General features: G+C 40.3%; 1 protein-coding gene across 3 annotated transcripts; it reads right to left on the bottom strand.

Annotated features, from left to right (window-relative positions):
- Window positions 1–5076: 5076 nt before the first annotated feature.
- On the bottom strand, window positions 5077–17321 carry rhot1b (ras homolog family member T1). Of its 3 annotated transcripts, none has more exons than XM_037101310.1 (20): window positions 16925–17321; window positions 16015–16073; window positions 15809–15890; window positions 15665–15708; window positions 15511–15564; window positions 15351–15403; window positions 14809–14917; window positions 13590–13691; window positions 13313–13411; window positions 13106–13214; window positions 12878–12998; window positions 11904–11988; window positions 11310–11455; window positions 10701–10801; window positions 10269–10399; window positions 9939–10022; window positions 9289–9411; window positions 8984–9186; window positions 7229–7351; window positions 5077–6477 (listed from the first exon to the last, which is right to left on the bottom strand). In XM_037101310.1, exons 1-20 carry the CDS (start codon window positions 16959–16961, stop codon window positions 6360–6362), a joined length of 1983 nt encoding a protein of 660 aa, XP_036957205.1. In that variant the 5' UTR covers window positions 16962–17321; the 3' UTR covers window positions 5077–6359. The 3 variants fall into 3 exon arrangements, with proteins under 3 accessions (XP_036957205.1, XP_036957195.1, XP_036957215.1); XM_037101300.1 differs by having other exon boundaries at window positions 7264–7351; XM_037101320.1 differs by lacking the exon at window positions 7229–7351 and having other exon boundaries at window positions 16925–17320.
- Window positions 17322–17456: the final 135 nt, after the last annotated feature.

Below are 17456 nucleotides of genomic sequence, written 5' to 3'. Positions count from 1 at the left end.
CTCTACTCCAGCCGCATGCGTCCCTCCACACCAGAGAGAGAGGGAGGGCGGGGGCGGGGGCGGAGAGAGGGGAGGCAGGGGAGGGAAGAATTGGCCGGCGGTGAGCAGGGATCACCGGCCACTCCCGCTCAGGGGCTTCGAGGAACTCCGAGCCCTGTCTGAACAGCTGGCTGTCACTGATAAGTGGCCCAGAGGTGCTCGGTCCTTGGCTCACTTGTGCATGATGCTGAAACAATCAACAATAGGTTAGTCAGCCTATATGGTAAATTACTACACCAGTCTAATATTCGACAACGCGAGCCTGTCAGGTACCACTTTAAAGGACGTGTTAGGCCGAAAATGAAAATTCAGTCATTAATAAGTACTCAGCCTCAGACCAATGAAGAGCTGCAGTATGCAAATTATTTCTGGAGCTTCACAGCGAAACAGCGTCACAGCGCTCCCCCCAAACAACTGAAGCAAATGGGGGCTTGTTTCAAAAAATAAATAACCCAACAAAAAAAGAATATAGAATGGCTCCCAACTGCCTAAAACCCTTTAAAAATCCAAAATCTTCACTGCAGCCACTCAGCTAAAAGAAGGCCTGAGGTATGACCAGTGAAGGATTGGTAATGCCAGAGGGGCCAGGCACTCATGGGCCCTTTGGGCCAGCTGACCAATCAGAGACCAGCATGATTGTTGCAGCCATTCGGCCCCTTAAGTGTAAACTGCGTCCCCAAGATAATTTCTCTTGACCCCCTTTCAAGCATCAATAATGTTCTTAGGCTAAGTGATAGACACATTTCTCCAATTCCTTCACATCTACCAGAACAGTAATCTGATCAGTACTTATACCATGCCCGAGTGTCTATATCACAGTCATGGTTACCCTCTACAGTCTACAGTCAAAAACCGTTACATCAGTCTGCATTGTTTTATAGCAAAATGTCTTATTCAGATGTTCAAAAACATGCATGGTTTGAAATAAAAACAAATCTGGGAATTCTGGGTATTTCAAGACTGAATTGAGTAGACCGCGTCTGCGTCTGCGTCTGCGTCTGCGTCTGCGTCTGCGTCTGCGTAGTTGTTGGAAGTCGGAGATTGGAAGTTGGAAGTTGGAAGTTGACTGAGATGAAGCTAGCAAAAAGAATGAATCATGGCTTCAAGTGACACAAGTGGAGAGCGGAGAAAAAAAGAGAAATCTCAGAGGGCACTGTTGGCTGACGGTGAAAAATGCTGCAAACTGACTGATTTGTTTTTAAAATCAAGTGCAGCTTCAGCTAGCACTCGCGCTAATACTGCTAGCACTAATGTTAGCGACACAGCTGAGCCAGCACACCAGGGAGAAAGACAGGACCGTGAGGAATATGAGCGAGAGAAAGAACAGAGTTTTTCCACTCTGAAATTCATCAAGGATTGCCTAAGGACCTGATTGTCACGTAATAATTTGGAAGTTCTAATGCTGATGATATTTCATTCTAAATGATCCATTTCCATTTTGCTCATACTTGTCACTCAAACACTGGAAACAGCTGTCAATGTGTTGTTGAAACACTGAGTGATCTAATGAAGAACAAAACTCTTTAGTGTCCATGTTGCTCCCACATTCTGACTTGACGCACACGAACACACCAAAGTTGGAGGAACTTCCCAGCTCAGGTAGTGGGACCATCCGAGGAGCACGTGAGTGCAGATTACACCCCATGAGCTCTATGGAGCCAATTAGTAATTTTTTTGTGTGCTTGTTTGGGTTTTTTTCTTTGTCCCCCATCTACTTCAGTTGTTTAGCAGAATGCTGCAAGGCGGTTTGTCTTTGAAGGTCCAGAAATGTTTTGTGCACTATGAAACTTTGGCATGAGGGTGAGAAGATACTGTCTGAATTTTAATTCATTTAATTTAATTCTCATTAAATGGAAGTAAGGTGGTCTTCATAACAAACAAAAGAGAGAAAAAATAAAACAAAAGAAGGTATGAAGGAGGATAAACAACAGTCAATTTTGTCACTTGACAATCCCAAAGTTGTTCCTGTTAATGGCTTATAACTGATCTAAAACACATTAATAACAGATCTTTAACCGAGGACATTAGACAACTCACTAAAGGGTGACTTGCAAGAAAGTTGTGACTGGGAGGAGAAAATAGTTTGCTGGTTCAGCTACAGTTATCAGTCATAAAGTGATGAACAGAAGATGTCAAACAAATATTCATTGGTCAGACCTTAATGTACACTGAAGTTCTACAGGTTTGTATTTTATTTAAATAGTCCAACTCCAACACCATCTTGCTATCAAATGGCCAAAATGTTTCAAAGCGTTCAAATACGAAAAACAGTAGATGTGTTTTCATGTTTAATGTTTTGCTCTCTCTTCACACAGTCTTTTCTCATCTCAACATTATCTACCAGATGCATAAAGTCTTCAATTGCTCCCTTTAAAGGCTCAGAGAGAAGGGAGTGTCCTAGGTTGTAAATTCCAGGTTGTTTTAGGGATATACCCCCCCCCCCCACCACCACCACCACCACCAGTCTGCTGCTACTATCACCCAAATAGTGGGGGCCCCATTTCAGACAAACACCTACCTATTAACCCGAGAGACATCAAACAAGCCTAATAGCTGGGTGGAAGCCATTTATGAGGAGAGATTATGTGATGGCGGCGTGGTCGGCAGTGTGTAGCATGATCAGTATCTTCCAGTGAATCTCCCCCAAGTACAGTATTCAGCTGGTATTTTTAACCTTAAGGGTCTTTTCTTGACTCCTACACAGCAGTGCTGGGTTAAAGTTGGAGTCTGTTACAGTGTTTTAAAAAGACCTGGGAGCCTTTATGTCCCCGTGGTCAGAGATCTTCAAACCGTGGCCAAATGGTTTGGTTCCATATTGTTATGTTGTCATTTTTGGATGGGATATGAGTTTTCAAACTTACTGTAGCCCACCTAGAATTCAGACTTTAGCAAATATTAACTGGCTAAACATTATTCACTTTTATCTCTCACATACTGATGATCATTTAAACATAACTTCAGACAAAATCAGTACATCGGGGACACTTTAGGGAGTGAATTGCTGATCTGTAGCACATTCATTAATAGAGTATAAGGACTTCGAGGCATGAAGCTGTTGGGATTTGCATAACAGATGCGATGTTTATCAGATTTGCGTACATTTATAATGTAACCAGAATCTACTAATCTACTATCGAGGGCTCAGTCCTTAACTCAAGGACATAAAACTATGCGGTGTGACAGCAGAAACAGCTGTGGAGGAAGATAAAGAATTATAGCACTACACGCCCCTGAAGTTTTTACAAGTGGCAAAGCATTTTTATCAGCGTTTGACATTTTGGTCCCCTAATGATAAAATGAACTGGGCTGAATAAATCAATTTATGAATTAACCTTGTGCCAGTCTCCTGAAGACCAATCAAACTCTATCGTTTATATTATCGAAGGAGTGAGAGGAATTACTGTCTCGTTTAGTTACAGCCACCAATGGGGAATTTCCTATTAATTTGACAAAATCTGCTTTGACGTGACCGCTTTCGCAAGTCACGTGCTATAACGCAAGAGCTGTAACGTGAGAGGCAGATGATACAGGGGATGTGGTGATGAGGGAGGAGAGCGTGAACAAAAAGGAAAAGGGAGACTGCAGGAGAGAGACAAGACATACAGGAGGAAAACACCTGCTCTGTGGGAGAACTTCACTCATGTATAAATTAACAGCTGGGGAGTGTTTTTGTCATTTGACAGCTCTCAGAGCTGTTTGCTGGCACCAACTGTTCTCTAAGACAGTGGTCCCCCAGTCTTTTTGCCTCACACAGGCTAACCACAGCCCCTTACTGATGAACTTCAGCAGCCTACCCTTCATCAACACCATCACAGATGTTCCCAGCGTAGTCATTTGGAATCAGTATAATATGGATGTTACAAAATGATAATTAAAGTGTTCCTTGATTTAAGTGTACATTTTTAAACCAAGTTTTCAGCCAGTTGTGTCAGGTTTGCATTCATGCAACTAGCTACACGTGGAGAGGGTCAAACCTTACAACTTTTCAACTCAGAGGGCCAAAACTGAAATGTAATGACAAGCAATGGGCCAAAAGCAAACACCTAACGTACTGTTAGGATGTAAAATTGTACTATGATCCTAATTGACTGGCTTCTTACACAAATTGTCAAATCTGCCAAATCTGTTATTTATTCAAGTTTTGTTGCAGGTGTACGTGAGTTGACGCTGTAGGTTAATTTTCCCCAAGTATCATCTTCTAATTTTCCAAAATCCGCAGTGGATGTGCTGGTCAGGTCATATGAACTCCACATAAGTTTATAGCAGGTTGTGTGACACTGATCAGGAGTTTACTGTAGACCTAGCCATCAACAGCGACCAGAAGCTAAAAGACTAAACGAGATGAAACAAATGAAGAACAGATGCCATAATTTTTTTACTTTTCCACAGGGAATCCACTGTGATTCTTCTTTTTGGAGCAATGCTGCCCTCTTGTGTCTTGACACTTGGCAGTGGTGTGTTGTGGGATTGCGTAGCAATCATGGAATATTATTTAAATTAACAAGTAATGAAAAGCTTATTGATGAGCTATATCTGTTCTTTGAACAAATTCATTTCATAATAGAGAAGAAATTCTATACCATAAATAATAATAAAATAAAAAACAATATGGGAAACCCCCCCCCAAAAAACATGTACAGAATAGTTGGATAACAAGACATAGAGGCTATAATGCCTGGATATGAATACAGGGTTTGAGACTGAGATTTTGGGTTGCACTTTTGTGTGCCTGATAAGATAACATGCTTCCATACAATCTGAACATTCTCTTTATATAACCAACCATCTTTTCGGAAGTGGACAAAATGAAAGTTTATCATGTGGTGGGGGATCAAAGACTAGTAGAGAAGCTGTTATGGCAGCACATACATAACAAAGTTAATTTTCAAAAATGAAAAATGCAATATGTTTAAAACACAAACATGTCACCGATCATTGCCTGAGTCCTCTGTTGATAATACTACTTGGAAATCGAGTAACGGCAAAATCTTCAAAACTCTGGGTGGACCGAAAGAATAAATTCCATCACACCAAACGTAATAGACATATTTATTTATTGTAAACTTTTGGAAAGGCAGGGATGAATGAATACATCAAACTGAGCCTTGTGACAAGCAGTTGCAATTGCATGGAAATAAACATCTGGGGCCACAGTATTGCATCTTGTGATCAGGAGAGCTGACTGGGAATCACAACAACAGTCAAATGAACATCAAAAACTGCTATGACTCAAGAGTCAACTATCCATTGTTCAGCACTCCTGTCATTAAACTTGACTATATCCCTTTTCACTATTGGGGACATGGTACTGTAATTCCTTTATATTCATTCAGTCATAAAACACTGGAATGTGGCCAGAAATTCTGAAGCATGCAAACACAAAATGTACCAGGTGGTCTTACATGTGTTGATTTTCAATATCTGAGCACACAAGCACACACATACATACATACATACATGCATGCATGCACACACCCACATGAGCAGACCAGCATTGGAAGACGTGAGAGAAAGCAGCAGACCTGTCTACACATCCACTGATCAAACACTGACCAGCTCAGATGTACAAACATTAAAAAAAAGAAAGTGTGCGTCCAAAGCTTTGGCCTTGAAAGGCAAACCAATTTCCATCCGTGTGAATGATCGACTCTGATGTTTGTACGAGTTCATGACCAGGCTGTTAAACTGATACTTTTGCATTTAGCGTTTTGAGGATGAATCCGACATGGCCCTTTTGGACGAAGACAAACAAATGTACAGTCTACTATATTATATACATTATTTACAGATTGTTTGGCCTAATAAAAGCATTAACGCTGTAGCACACCTCACATATCATAATCCCGATATCAGCTGACATCAAGTTGTTCATCTCAATCCCCAAGCAACCAAAAAATAGCTGTATATATATATATTTATATATGTGACTCACTTATATGTTCCCACAGCTCCTTGGCAGCTTTCCCTCATTTTCAATATAAATATAGATTTATTACTTTGCAAATACTTGCAGACAAACAGAAGAAGCAAATTAGCAATTCTGGTACAAAATTAAATTTTTTTTATCTTTTATCCTCTAAGACAAGAAATTTACAGTGGAATGAAAATTAGTGCTTGCTAAAGAAAGATTTTACCGTTTTCACCCCACACAAACAAACAAATGTATATTTTTTACAGCTGGGACCCATTAAACTACAAAACCATGATGGGATTGGAGACATTTTTCATTTACTATACATAACTGGGAAAGCTGTGACTGGTCAAAGTAGCTCTACATGTACCATGGATGTAAAGAGAGTTAGACCCAGCGTGCCCAAAGATCACCGTGGTTTGAGCAGCACTCTGTACATGGCGAAGCCCAGTACTGCAAACACTGTGGCCCCGACACTTGCTCTGAGCCAGAAGGTGGAGCTCTTCAGGTCGGCTTGGCTCACATGTCTGTAAAACAGAAAGAAGAGATGACTACAGAGAGTGATGGGAGGGACACATACAATCAAACCGTTTCTCTTACACTGATGTCTTTCAAAGTTTGAAACAAACATGACGATGGACGTGTCTGCGGTGAGAGATGTCGCTAAGACGGATGATGTGAAAATAAGTAACATACACATAAAGATGGAGTGGATGAACTGAAGGCAGAAAAGGGATGGAGCCTTCAAATGTAGAGAAGCTGAGGCAAGACGGTGAAACAGATGAGGGACATGCAGGATTATATTGATGACTTGAGACAATGAGGCCAGAAATAAGCTACAACATCTCTGTTAGATGAGACAGCTGAGTCATAGTGACATGAGCACAAAAGGCAACAACAAGGAAGTTTGTACTGACCTAATGACAATGACAATAAGCTCAAAATAGTGCAAAGTATATGCTTTCAAATATAGTACAGGAAGCTAACAAGCAATGCCAAAGAACGACGAAAAAATGAAGATACAAGAATGGTTTGTAAAGAAAAAGGACACATTTAAAGGACTGACAGCATGAAACAACAGGAAAAAAGAAGTGTAGCATGAAATTATGAAACATCAAATAAAAAGTAATTTTTTATGATATAAAACATACATTTGCAACAAAAAAATGGAAAAAAAAATATATGGGACAAGCTTGGGGTGACGATGGTGACAAATCTGAGAGGTAATCAGAGGTTGAGAGGCTTGTAGAAAGGTAAAAAAGAAAAAGAAAAAAGAACCTTCGGAGTACAACAGCGTAGAGTTTGGCCCTGACCGTCTGCAGCAGCTCAGAGTTGAGGAAGTTCTGACACAAGCAGAAGGTGCATCGGTTACAAGTGCACATGCAGCGCAACCGGGCGTGGCTGAGGAGAGATACAGGGAAGACAAACACCAACACACACCGTTTACATAGAGAAACACTTCTGAAGAACAGAGGCAAGATAAGAGTCAAAAGAAGCCACCACCATGAAATGAATAGTTTGTGCTTCATCACCTGAGAGTGAGAACCCATGACACACAACGAAAACTGTTTTTTGCAACAGTAAACATTACTTTTGACGATGAAACTGTTTGGAAGAGGGAATCAAGAACACCCTTAAAAGGTTACGTTGACTGGATTATTCTTACAACAGTATTCAGAGGAGAACTCAAAATAAAAAGTTGACACATCCTCCCGATGTTCTCCCACAGAAGGATGTAACAAATATTTGCCTGTACTCGATAACATCATTTGAGAGTTATTTAAATTCTGAATCCCAGAGTAGGAGTTGTAATTATGTATAATGCTGTGTGTAATTATGGACAGTAACTGTGTGATGTGCAGAGAGGCACTGTGTGTGGTGAGATGAGTGACTGCAGTGTGAGCCTCTGGGAAAGATCAACATTACTGCTCTGCAGGGAAACTCATTTACCCACGGTGCAAAACACTGTGACATCAGCCTGAGAGCAACATGCATTCAAGTGGATAAATGTAGACTGAAGGGCATCAAGCCTGATGCTGACACTTGCTGAGAGGAGGGACAACCCCACAGGGAGCGGGTTTATCCTGAGCCACAGAATGCTGTGACAGAAATGACACACACTACAGTGTTGTAATGAAACTGCAAATTAAAAGAAAGTATGGACTGCAAAAAAATCCAAATCCCATTTTACAGCATACAGGAAACACAGAGAACCAAAACTTTAAATTGAAAATCATACAATCTATATAACAGCAGCAAACAAGCACTCAGTGACTGAGCTACTTCATCACGTCAGGCCACAGGGAGAACAAAGCACAGATCAGATGATCCACAGCTGATGATTCACAAGAGTTGTTAGTCTGCTCAATTCTCCACAGATCGGGGAAACTGTAGAACAAAGCTGCAGTTTGTGAACTAAAAAATGTCCCATATCCAAATGACCACAAGGGTAACTAAAAGGCAGAGACATTGTGTAGTCTTTTGAAGGAAAAAACTGAGTGAGTATAATGCAATAGAGCTCAACAGCACAACAAACTAAATCCTGGAAAATCATCACAGAGTCGAATCAACATACCCCTGAAACATTCTCAACTATGAGTGAAAATTATGACCTTCCTGGAGGATTTATTGCAGGACTGTTTTGCATATGTTACAGGATCTCATCATTTTAATATTCTGGATTGACTGTTTTACACTTGGCTATATTGTAAATGAGGTCTCTAACTCAATGTATTTCTGTGCTGAATGAATGAGTTACACTATATTACTAGTAATACAATGCAGGTTTTTTATCATTTTAGTATTTTGACTTTTTATTCATCTTAATTTTTAATCAACATTTTTATCTCAGCTTCCCATTTTTGTTTCTTGATGTCCCAGATCTTTTGTCTGTTTGTCTATGTTTTCACACTCGTCCACATTTTAAACTGGGTCTAAATGTATTTATGTGCTGAATGAATGCATTACACAGCATTACCTGGTGCAAGACTGTTGCAAGTATGAAAAATCCTGTTCAGGTGTCTCTGTACTTACGGGTACATGGCCATAGTGGTAAGTTTGGTGTAGATGTCTCTGCTGGGTGCTGCTGCAGTGTTACAGGTAAAGGACTGAGGAGGAGGCATCTTGTGCTTCCTGCAAAACTCCAGGGGACTGCAGCCATACACCTGTTTGACCTCTGGCAGATCTGACTTGGCTGCTATCATCATGCATGGAGTCTTGCTGTCCATGAAGTATTGCTGAGACGGGGAAAGACAGTGAAGATGAATAATGTTGGTTAATGCTCTAAAAAATTGAACATTTGTGTTTCAATGCAATGTGAGCCATACACACAGTTGTACCTTGAAGACTTTGGCGCAGTATTCAAAGGAGTAAGGGTTGCTGACATCATAGACCAGGCAGACAATGTCGCAGGTGAGATCAGCATCGGACAGGTAGTCAAAGTCGGGAAACACTTCATGAAGCTGAGGAGAGGAGAGGAGATATTACCTACCATAATACCTATAAACATAAATGACATGAAATATAATATTTTATTTATATATATATATATATATATATATATATATATATATATATATATATATATATATATATATATATATATATATATATATATATATATATATATATATATATATATATATAGAGAGAGAGAGAGAGAGAGAGAGAGAGAGAGAGAGAGAGAGAGAGAGAGAGAGAGAGAGAGAGAGAGAGAGAGATATAGATATAGATATAGATATATATATATATATATATATATATATATATATATATATATATATATATATATATATATATATATATATATATATATATATATATATAGATAGATAGATAGATAGATAGATAGATAGATAGATAGATAGAGAGAGAGAGAGAGAGAGAGAGAGAGAGAGAAGAAAAGAATGATATGTAACATAAAAAAACATCATATTACTTAATTAGTCAAAAATCCTAGGAAGTCAAGTAACATTACTTTGATACTCACAAGAAGATATTTCTCCTGGCCGTAAACATAAGTTGTGCTGATGGCATAGTAGGATTTGTGTTCCTCTTTAATTGTTTTTTGGCGCTGAGAGGAGAAGAAACAAATGTATGAATTGTAAAAGCAGAATACGATATGAATCCCATATAAAGCAAGAATGAGATTTCTGACCTAGAATACCATAAAGGAATATTTTAATATATATATATATATAATGCAATGTTTGGTTATTGCAGTGCCTCTCAGGGCAATGACTCGTGATACAGTAAAACCAACATTTGGAAGATAAGTATCAGGTCAAACTATGCATCAAAATGCGTCATTTCCATTTACCATGAGGTTACTACCCAGGAAGGCCTGGAGGAAGCCACTCTTGCCACTGCCAATGTCTCCAAAGACATTACAGCGGAAGACGCTGCGCTGGGTCTGCTTCTTCTGCAGGTCAATCTTCTTAGCTCTGGTCACTGCAGGGGGGGAAACCACACACGGGCATCAGAGGATCAGTTAAGTCTGCTGCTGTACACAACACATGGTCTGCAGTCAGTCAGCTACACAGATTGAACTGTTGCATCATCGCTGTTATGACAGCGCTGATTCACTGCTGTGATTATCAATGGCATGACAGTGAGTTTCAGGTACTAAATAACACTCAAGGTTTTACCAATAGAATGTACGAATGTATATGAAAACTTAATTATGACTTTTATATAAATCTATGGCCTATTTTAATATAAATATGGAGAAAAAAATCAAAATCCTATTCACCTGTAATTCCTGCTGCGTGAGATTCCTGCTCAGCAATAATTGAGTAACCAAGGTAACCCAAATACTCCAGGCATCGCTGGACATCCAAATATGTTGTTAACCTTCAAGAGAAGTAAATTGAAGGTAAAACAGATTAAGTGGGAGATTCATTAAACATAGAAACCAACCTGCCTGAGAAATCCTTTTCTTTTTCTTTTTTTTTTAATACCCACTCAAACAGGGACATACTTATACACTGGTCGAAGTTGAAACAACTTTTAAAAGTAGTTCATTATAAACTAGCATATTTTACTGAAAAAAATCAAGACTCATTTGTTCAGACTTCACCCTGATCCCGCATAGCAGGAACACAACAAACCAAGTAATTACAAGCTGTTCTTAGCCATTTTCCAAAAGAATATTTAATGATGAAAGTAACATAATGCCTGCATGAATATTAAAACTTTCACTAAAAGAAGTTTTAAGAAAATAAAGATAATCCTTCTTGGGAAAATATCCAGTCCAACTATTAACTAACAACTATCCAACTAAAGCTATATTCCGCCAGAATTGTGGCACTGTGTTTTTTGAAAGGACTCAAATGTGGTTGCAAAACTAGTGGCGACTTACGTCCACTGGGAGAGATACCCCTGGTAGGTGATCCATCCCTGTTCATTTGTGCAAACTGTGTTATTGACATCTGGACCCCAGGGCATGTAGGGGAAAACATCAAACAGATCCGCCAGTTCCTCTGGTGACAAGGCACAGTCACGGTCCTGATCGACACAAACGTTTGTTATTATTGAGGATGGTAAACGACCCTGAAATAAGTTAAATGGCGCTCAAAGCCAAAACCAGTTTAGATGGGATTTAAACGATGAATGTAAAAGAAGTGTCCATGCTCAGTGCACAGCAGTTTGCCATTTCTACATGAGAAAACAAACATGACTGGTGCACACATTCACAGTAGGACACTAATCACGACGACAGTGAGCAGATCATGGCTCTAGCTGCTGCTTTCACTCTTTGACAGTCTTCCTAACCTCGCCGCTTATCCTACTGTCAATCCCTCCTCTGTGATAAGAAGTCAAATAATGCCTCAGCAGGTGGTCACTGTTGGCTGTGGCAGGGTATTTTTGTGTTGTGCGTTGCTACATGCTGAGCAGCTTCTAGTAAGTGGCTCCACAGGGCAGAGGCCAAGGTAAATACAGAGCCGGATTGTACCTTGTCATGTTTGTCGAAGACGCTCTGGAGGAAGAGGTAGGCATTATGGTTGAGCTCTGTGGTGCAGTCTGGAGGAATTTTCAACCTAGAGAGAGTGAATTATTGCAAAGTTAATGTTATAATCAACAACCCCGAGCAGAATACAAGATAAACATTAATAAAATTATAACAATCAATCCTTCCCTGCCAATGTTCTTAGGTCAACTACTTAATCTAGCATCCTAGAGTCCTAAAACTCAGAAAAAATGAGAATTTTTGAACTTCCTTTTCATTTGTCTCCGAGACAATCCATTTTCTTGTTTTGTTTTGTTTGTTTTTTGGTTAGATGCCTGAAGTAAGATAACAGAGTGAACAAGTGATTTTCAAGTTTTGTTCTACAACATAAAATGTCAGTAAATACTCCACTAGTGAAACTTGAAACTTTTATATGTCCTTTAAAAGCAGGTTGAAAACAAGTGGTTAAATGAGACGTTCTCAAGGACAATCAGTGTCAACAAAGAGCCTCATCTACTCACTAGTCTGCATTTACATGCAAACTATTCTGACTAAAGCTTTCCAACAGTGAAGTGTGAATAATAAAGTGTAGCAGGAAGCTTTGAGGTGGTGATTTTGAAGTCATGCAACCATGGTGTAATTGGTTTATTCTTCTGGTGATCACATTAAAATTTCAAAAACCGGAAACGATTAACCTGCTGTATAAGCAAGATGTATAGAAGTATAAGCATAGTCAAATGCTAATAAATTCATAATAAAGTATGCATTGATCAAAAAAGCTTAGCAAAGGTTCAAAATGACATAAACGTTAAGTTAGTTAAACTCAATAAATGTGGCTGTAGTGCCGTTATATACAACTTAAACTCAAGCACTTAATTTCAAGAGCGTATCAACACTGAAAGATTGATCAGAACAAATACAGGCAGAGCTACACCCTCACACGATGGAGTTGTGTTTAAATATTTAAGACTGAGACTCACGGAGGGAAGAGGTAGTCCTGATTTAACTCCAGGTCATCATCATATCCAAACCTCCTCAGCACAGTCCATGTGGTTTCATGGCGGCCTCGCTGGATGAACAGGGTGTGGAGAAACAGGAAGCCTGGAGAAAAAATATCGCATAACAAACAAACAAAGCGGTCATATTTGTGTACATGCAAATCTCTGTCACATTATTCCTGAGGAGGGGGCCAGTCCATCCACCACTACCTTTCAAAGAGAGTCCGTTGTCACACACTCCATCGGCCAAATTCTTCCTCACCACGTTTTTTACATCCTCCAACGCCTGAGGCTCCAGAGGGGTGTTGAAGCACGTCCGCTGTGAGACGAGGGACAAAAACATTGAAGGAGGTCCTGTGCCAAATGCTACCCTAAACCAATTGCAAACATTGTCAGCTATGACCGTCATCAGTTTACCTGGAAGAAGTTGAGCTCATTATCGTTGAGGATCCCATCATTGTCTAAGTCTGACACTTTGAAGATTCGAGTCAGGGCTTTGACACAAAGTGACTTCATCTGGGAATCAGAGAGGCAAACCAAAACTCGCTTCAAAAAAATGAATTTGTAACCCAAAAGTGACACAAGACAGTGAAGCTCAGACAGAGAAATGGGACAAACGAAGGAATAACAAGCTGTGATGGATAACAAAAACAGTGACACAGAATTCTTAGTATATTTTAAAGTATACTCTTACAGCTTTCTTCTCTGGGCAGTAGAGAGGACCTGTGGGGTGCAACACTGCCTTTTGGGCATAATAGAACAGCTCTGAGATGTTCTTCAGGTTCTTTGCTGAACACTATAAACAACAAAAAAAGGAAGTTCAGTTTTACACACATGTATAATGTTTGTCAACACTACAGTGCCGCTCTCTAACAGACTGCATACAGCCTTGTAGGATATAAAAACCTTAATGCCTTTAAAGTGTGACACTGACAAAGTAGGGCCATCCTTGTTTACATTCCTGCCTGTTTGTGTGAGTGTGTGTGCGTGCATGCATACACTCTATAGGTGTGTGTGTGTGTGTGTGTGTGTGTGTGTGTGTGTGTGTCTGTGTGTGTGTACAAGCCAAGTCATGCCCAGACAGGGTATTAACACACAGGATCTGTCTGAGCGACTTGCCTGGTCTAATTAACAGGTCTGAAGAAAGACAAGTGCCACACTGTTGGTGATAGTAGTCGGAGTTAAAGAGCAACACATGGCGAGGACAACGGGTTAATGTATATGATAACATGGCAGCAATCAATGAAATTGTGCAAAAAGCAGAAAAGTACAGAGTTATGTATGAAATGTATGTATAGAGAAATATAAATATCAGTGAGGAACACATGTGAATACTCTCAGATGACACTAAGACATATACAGCGTATGCAGCAAATACCTGTAGAAACACTTTGCATGAGTGGCACATGTTCAGTTTGGTTGATAGTGAGGATCATAAAAATGTAAGAGCAAAGGTTTTAAAGGCCTTTACATATAGGAGTCACTGTACATGATACAAAAAAATACAGGAAGACCAAATAAAATACAGATAATTTGGGCCATTTACACTGTCGTCATATAAAAACCATTCAATGTTTTACATCGACTTAAGTGTTCTAAATTGACAGATAAAACCCCTTAAAAAGCTGCAGACAGACAAAAATATGTCTAAAAAATGCCTGTCAACCTAAAAACAACACTGTTCCTGTTGACAGTTGTCACCAAACAGTTACTATTGACCTGCTCTCATGTTCCTTCCCTTCTTTATGTTGTGTTTAATGAGTTGACAACAGAAGAAGATATTGATTTCCATTTGTGGATATGTCCCTATTGACACTGTGTGCTGACCTACACGCGTGTGTGAGCATTGCCGCTGCATTACTTGAATGTGGAAGTACCGTTTAGGCAAATGAACTCAGAATGGACTGCCTCACCTCAACACAGGTCTCTATCTCACTGTATTGGTTCATAATGGGCAGAATGGTCTCCATGCTGCTGTGCTCCACCAGGTCCGACTTGTTCCCCACCAGGATCAGAGGAACCCTGGATGGAAAAAAGCACAAACACGGCACTGTATGAACACTAATAAATAACATAATATTCAAATGATGTTACGCAAGTATACACATTATATCAAAAGAGTACTTCCTTTTTCAGTCTTTGTGCATTTTCCCCTAAAAGAAGCAGGGATTCAGAGAGCAAATCTCCCACCATAAAAAGAGAATGAGGCTGAATCTGCTCATGTGAAATGCTTCTCCTTCACCAAGCATCGGTGAGACATTTTCCACCCAGTGACTATGGGTCATCACCTCAATCACTAGGAGAAAAATCCAATGCCCGGACTCTTGCTACAGCAAATAGTCGTTTACAGACTTTGCAAGGAGTTGTGACCTTGTGGAAACAGGCATCCCATATTTCACTGTCCAAAACTGAGCTGACAAAGTAAACTCCCATCTATTTTTACACAATTTCATACCTGCTGTCCTTGTCTGTGTTCTCATTGATGAGGGGGATCCAGTGGCTGATCACCTATGGAAAACAAAGGTAGGAAAAATAAAGAAAATGTTACATCATATAAATATATGTGACTGCTACGTAAACACATTATGAAAATGCCAGCAGCACAGGCAACTCACCTTTTCTATGGACTTCTTGTTGTTAACTGCGTAAACAATGCAAATCACATTTGCCTAAGAGAGAGAGAGACACCGACACAGACATCCATTAGGCTTCTACCTGAGCTCAGCACTTCTCTCACAGTTAACAGAAAGGCTTGACACCCCGACTGACCTTGGAGATCTCCTGGAACAACTGCTCATCTGTCTGCTCTGCCTCTGTAGGAGAAAGATAATCGTTCTCCAGTTAAAACCAGGAAAGTGTTCTCCTTGTTTCAACATTTTTGTAAAGAAAGAAGCAGGCACAGGCTTTACGTACCTGAGTAATCCACAATGTGTGTGGGAACTCTCTCTGGTGTGACATCTGCAGGTATAGTGATTTCCTCAGCTCGGTAGGGAACCTGGGACGAATGCAACTTGGCTATCACTTACATGTTGACAGCTTGAATAGTACAGTCAAATCAATGGTGTCACATTCCACACAGGTGAGTTTTAACATCTGACATGGTAATCATTTATCCGTACCACATCTGGGAACTCCTCGCTGACCAGGGACATGATGAGAGACGTCTTCCCCACTTTGGCTGTTGAGGGAGGAAAAGATTACAATTATTTCTCATTACAATTAGCCTAATATTTTGTCATGTATTATAATACATGACAAAGAAAAGCAGCACATCCTTACGATTAAGAAACTGGAATCAGCAAATGTTTGACAATTTTGCTTAAAAATGTTGCTGATCCATTTGCTTTCAATCGATTAATCGACTAATCGTTGCAGCTCTGGTTTTCACGTTACCGGTCTTCATCGCTAAGACAGAAGCCTTCAATAAACTCCAAACTTCATTCCTTAGTGTTCTGTTAATAACTTGATAAACAACTCTATTCTCAAAACAACAGGTTTCCTGTTGAGGGACAAACAAACAAATAAATAAATAAAATCCTCTGTCCCTCTGGAGTTCACCTTGCTAAATCCCATGATATTCCAGGAATTCAATGAGCACAGAAAAAGACAGAGATCATGGTATCTATTTTTAGCTATGTATATCTGCAAGACCGCCATGAGTTCAGTGATCTGTTTAGGAAAACATGGGGCACTCAGCTTGCACAGTCTAATCTTCCTATAAATGCACGAACATGCATTAAAACAGTGGTAGCCTGTCTATGTGCAGCATGCACCGTGATGTCTGACTATGAGTTGGATGACGGGATGAGAAAAGATCTACCTACAGTTTTAAACATCTTTTAAACATCTACCTACAGTTTTTTGCATCTTAAACGAGCACAGACACCATCATCATGAGAGCCCGGTGTGGTTGTCAGCATCACATGCCCAGCTGGTAGCATCAGTGCACGGTGAGCACTGAGGGCTGACGCTGCAGGCAGCATTCACTGCCCACCAACACAATGTAGCTTAAATGACAGCTTTACTTACGCTCCCCCACAAGTAATATCCTCACGTCCTTGCGCATCCTGTCCGGCGTCGACAAACTCGGTAAACTGGTACGTGTGAAACATCTATGCTCCCGTCTGGATGAAGGATACAGCCAGCCAGCTCTCCTCGGCCTGGCTCGCCTGCTAACGGCTACGTTCGCATTTCGCCTCCGGCTTACGCTGGTTCAGAACAGCCGGTGCGCCGTAAAATGTCAGTACAAACCTTCAACACACGGGTCTCTAACGAGCTGTTTGTACTATATTCCACTTGTCAGGTTCAGAAAGTCACGCAGTCCTGCTGCTGCTGCGGCGTCCAGCCTGCTAATCCTCACACTAACTTGATTGTTACGACAGCATTAACGGGCGCTAGCAAGCGTGCTCTCCGCCACGCCCCTCTGATTCGGCTGACAGGGCGAGCAAAGATCGTATATTGTGAAAGAGCTCACGTTGGATGAAAAGCTGCCTGCGTACCGTAGTATTCTTGTTGAGGGCATGCTCGGGCTTTTTTTTAAAAGGAAGAAATATAATGAAAA

The sequence above is a fragment of the Acanthopagrus latus genome, chromosome 1, assembly GCF_904848185.1.
Source record: "Acanthopagrus latus isolate v.2019 chromosome 1, fAcaLat1.1, whole genome shotgun sequence".
NCBI classification, from domain to species: domain Eukaryota; kingdom Metazoa; phylum Chordata; class Actinopteri; order Spariformes; family Sparidae; genus Acanthopagrus; species Acanthopagrus latus.
The sequence above is the reverse complement of the archived record's forward strand: the minus strand, read 5'-3'. Positions and strand labels throughout refer to the sequence as shown.

Coding starts and splice junctions, on each gene's coding strand:
- rhot1b (XM_037101300.1), bottom strand. CDS start 16,961: ATGCGCAAGGACGTGAGGATATTACTTGTGGGGGAGC. Junction 14,918..15,350: donor AACACAGACAAGGACAGCAG/GTATGAAATTGT, acceptor TTTTCCATCCAG/GGTTCCTCTGATCCTGGTGG. Junction 11,989..12,877: donor CAGGACTACCTCTTCCCTCC/GTGAGTCTCAGT, acceptor CACTCTCTCTAG/GTTGAAAATTCCTCCAGACT.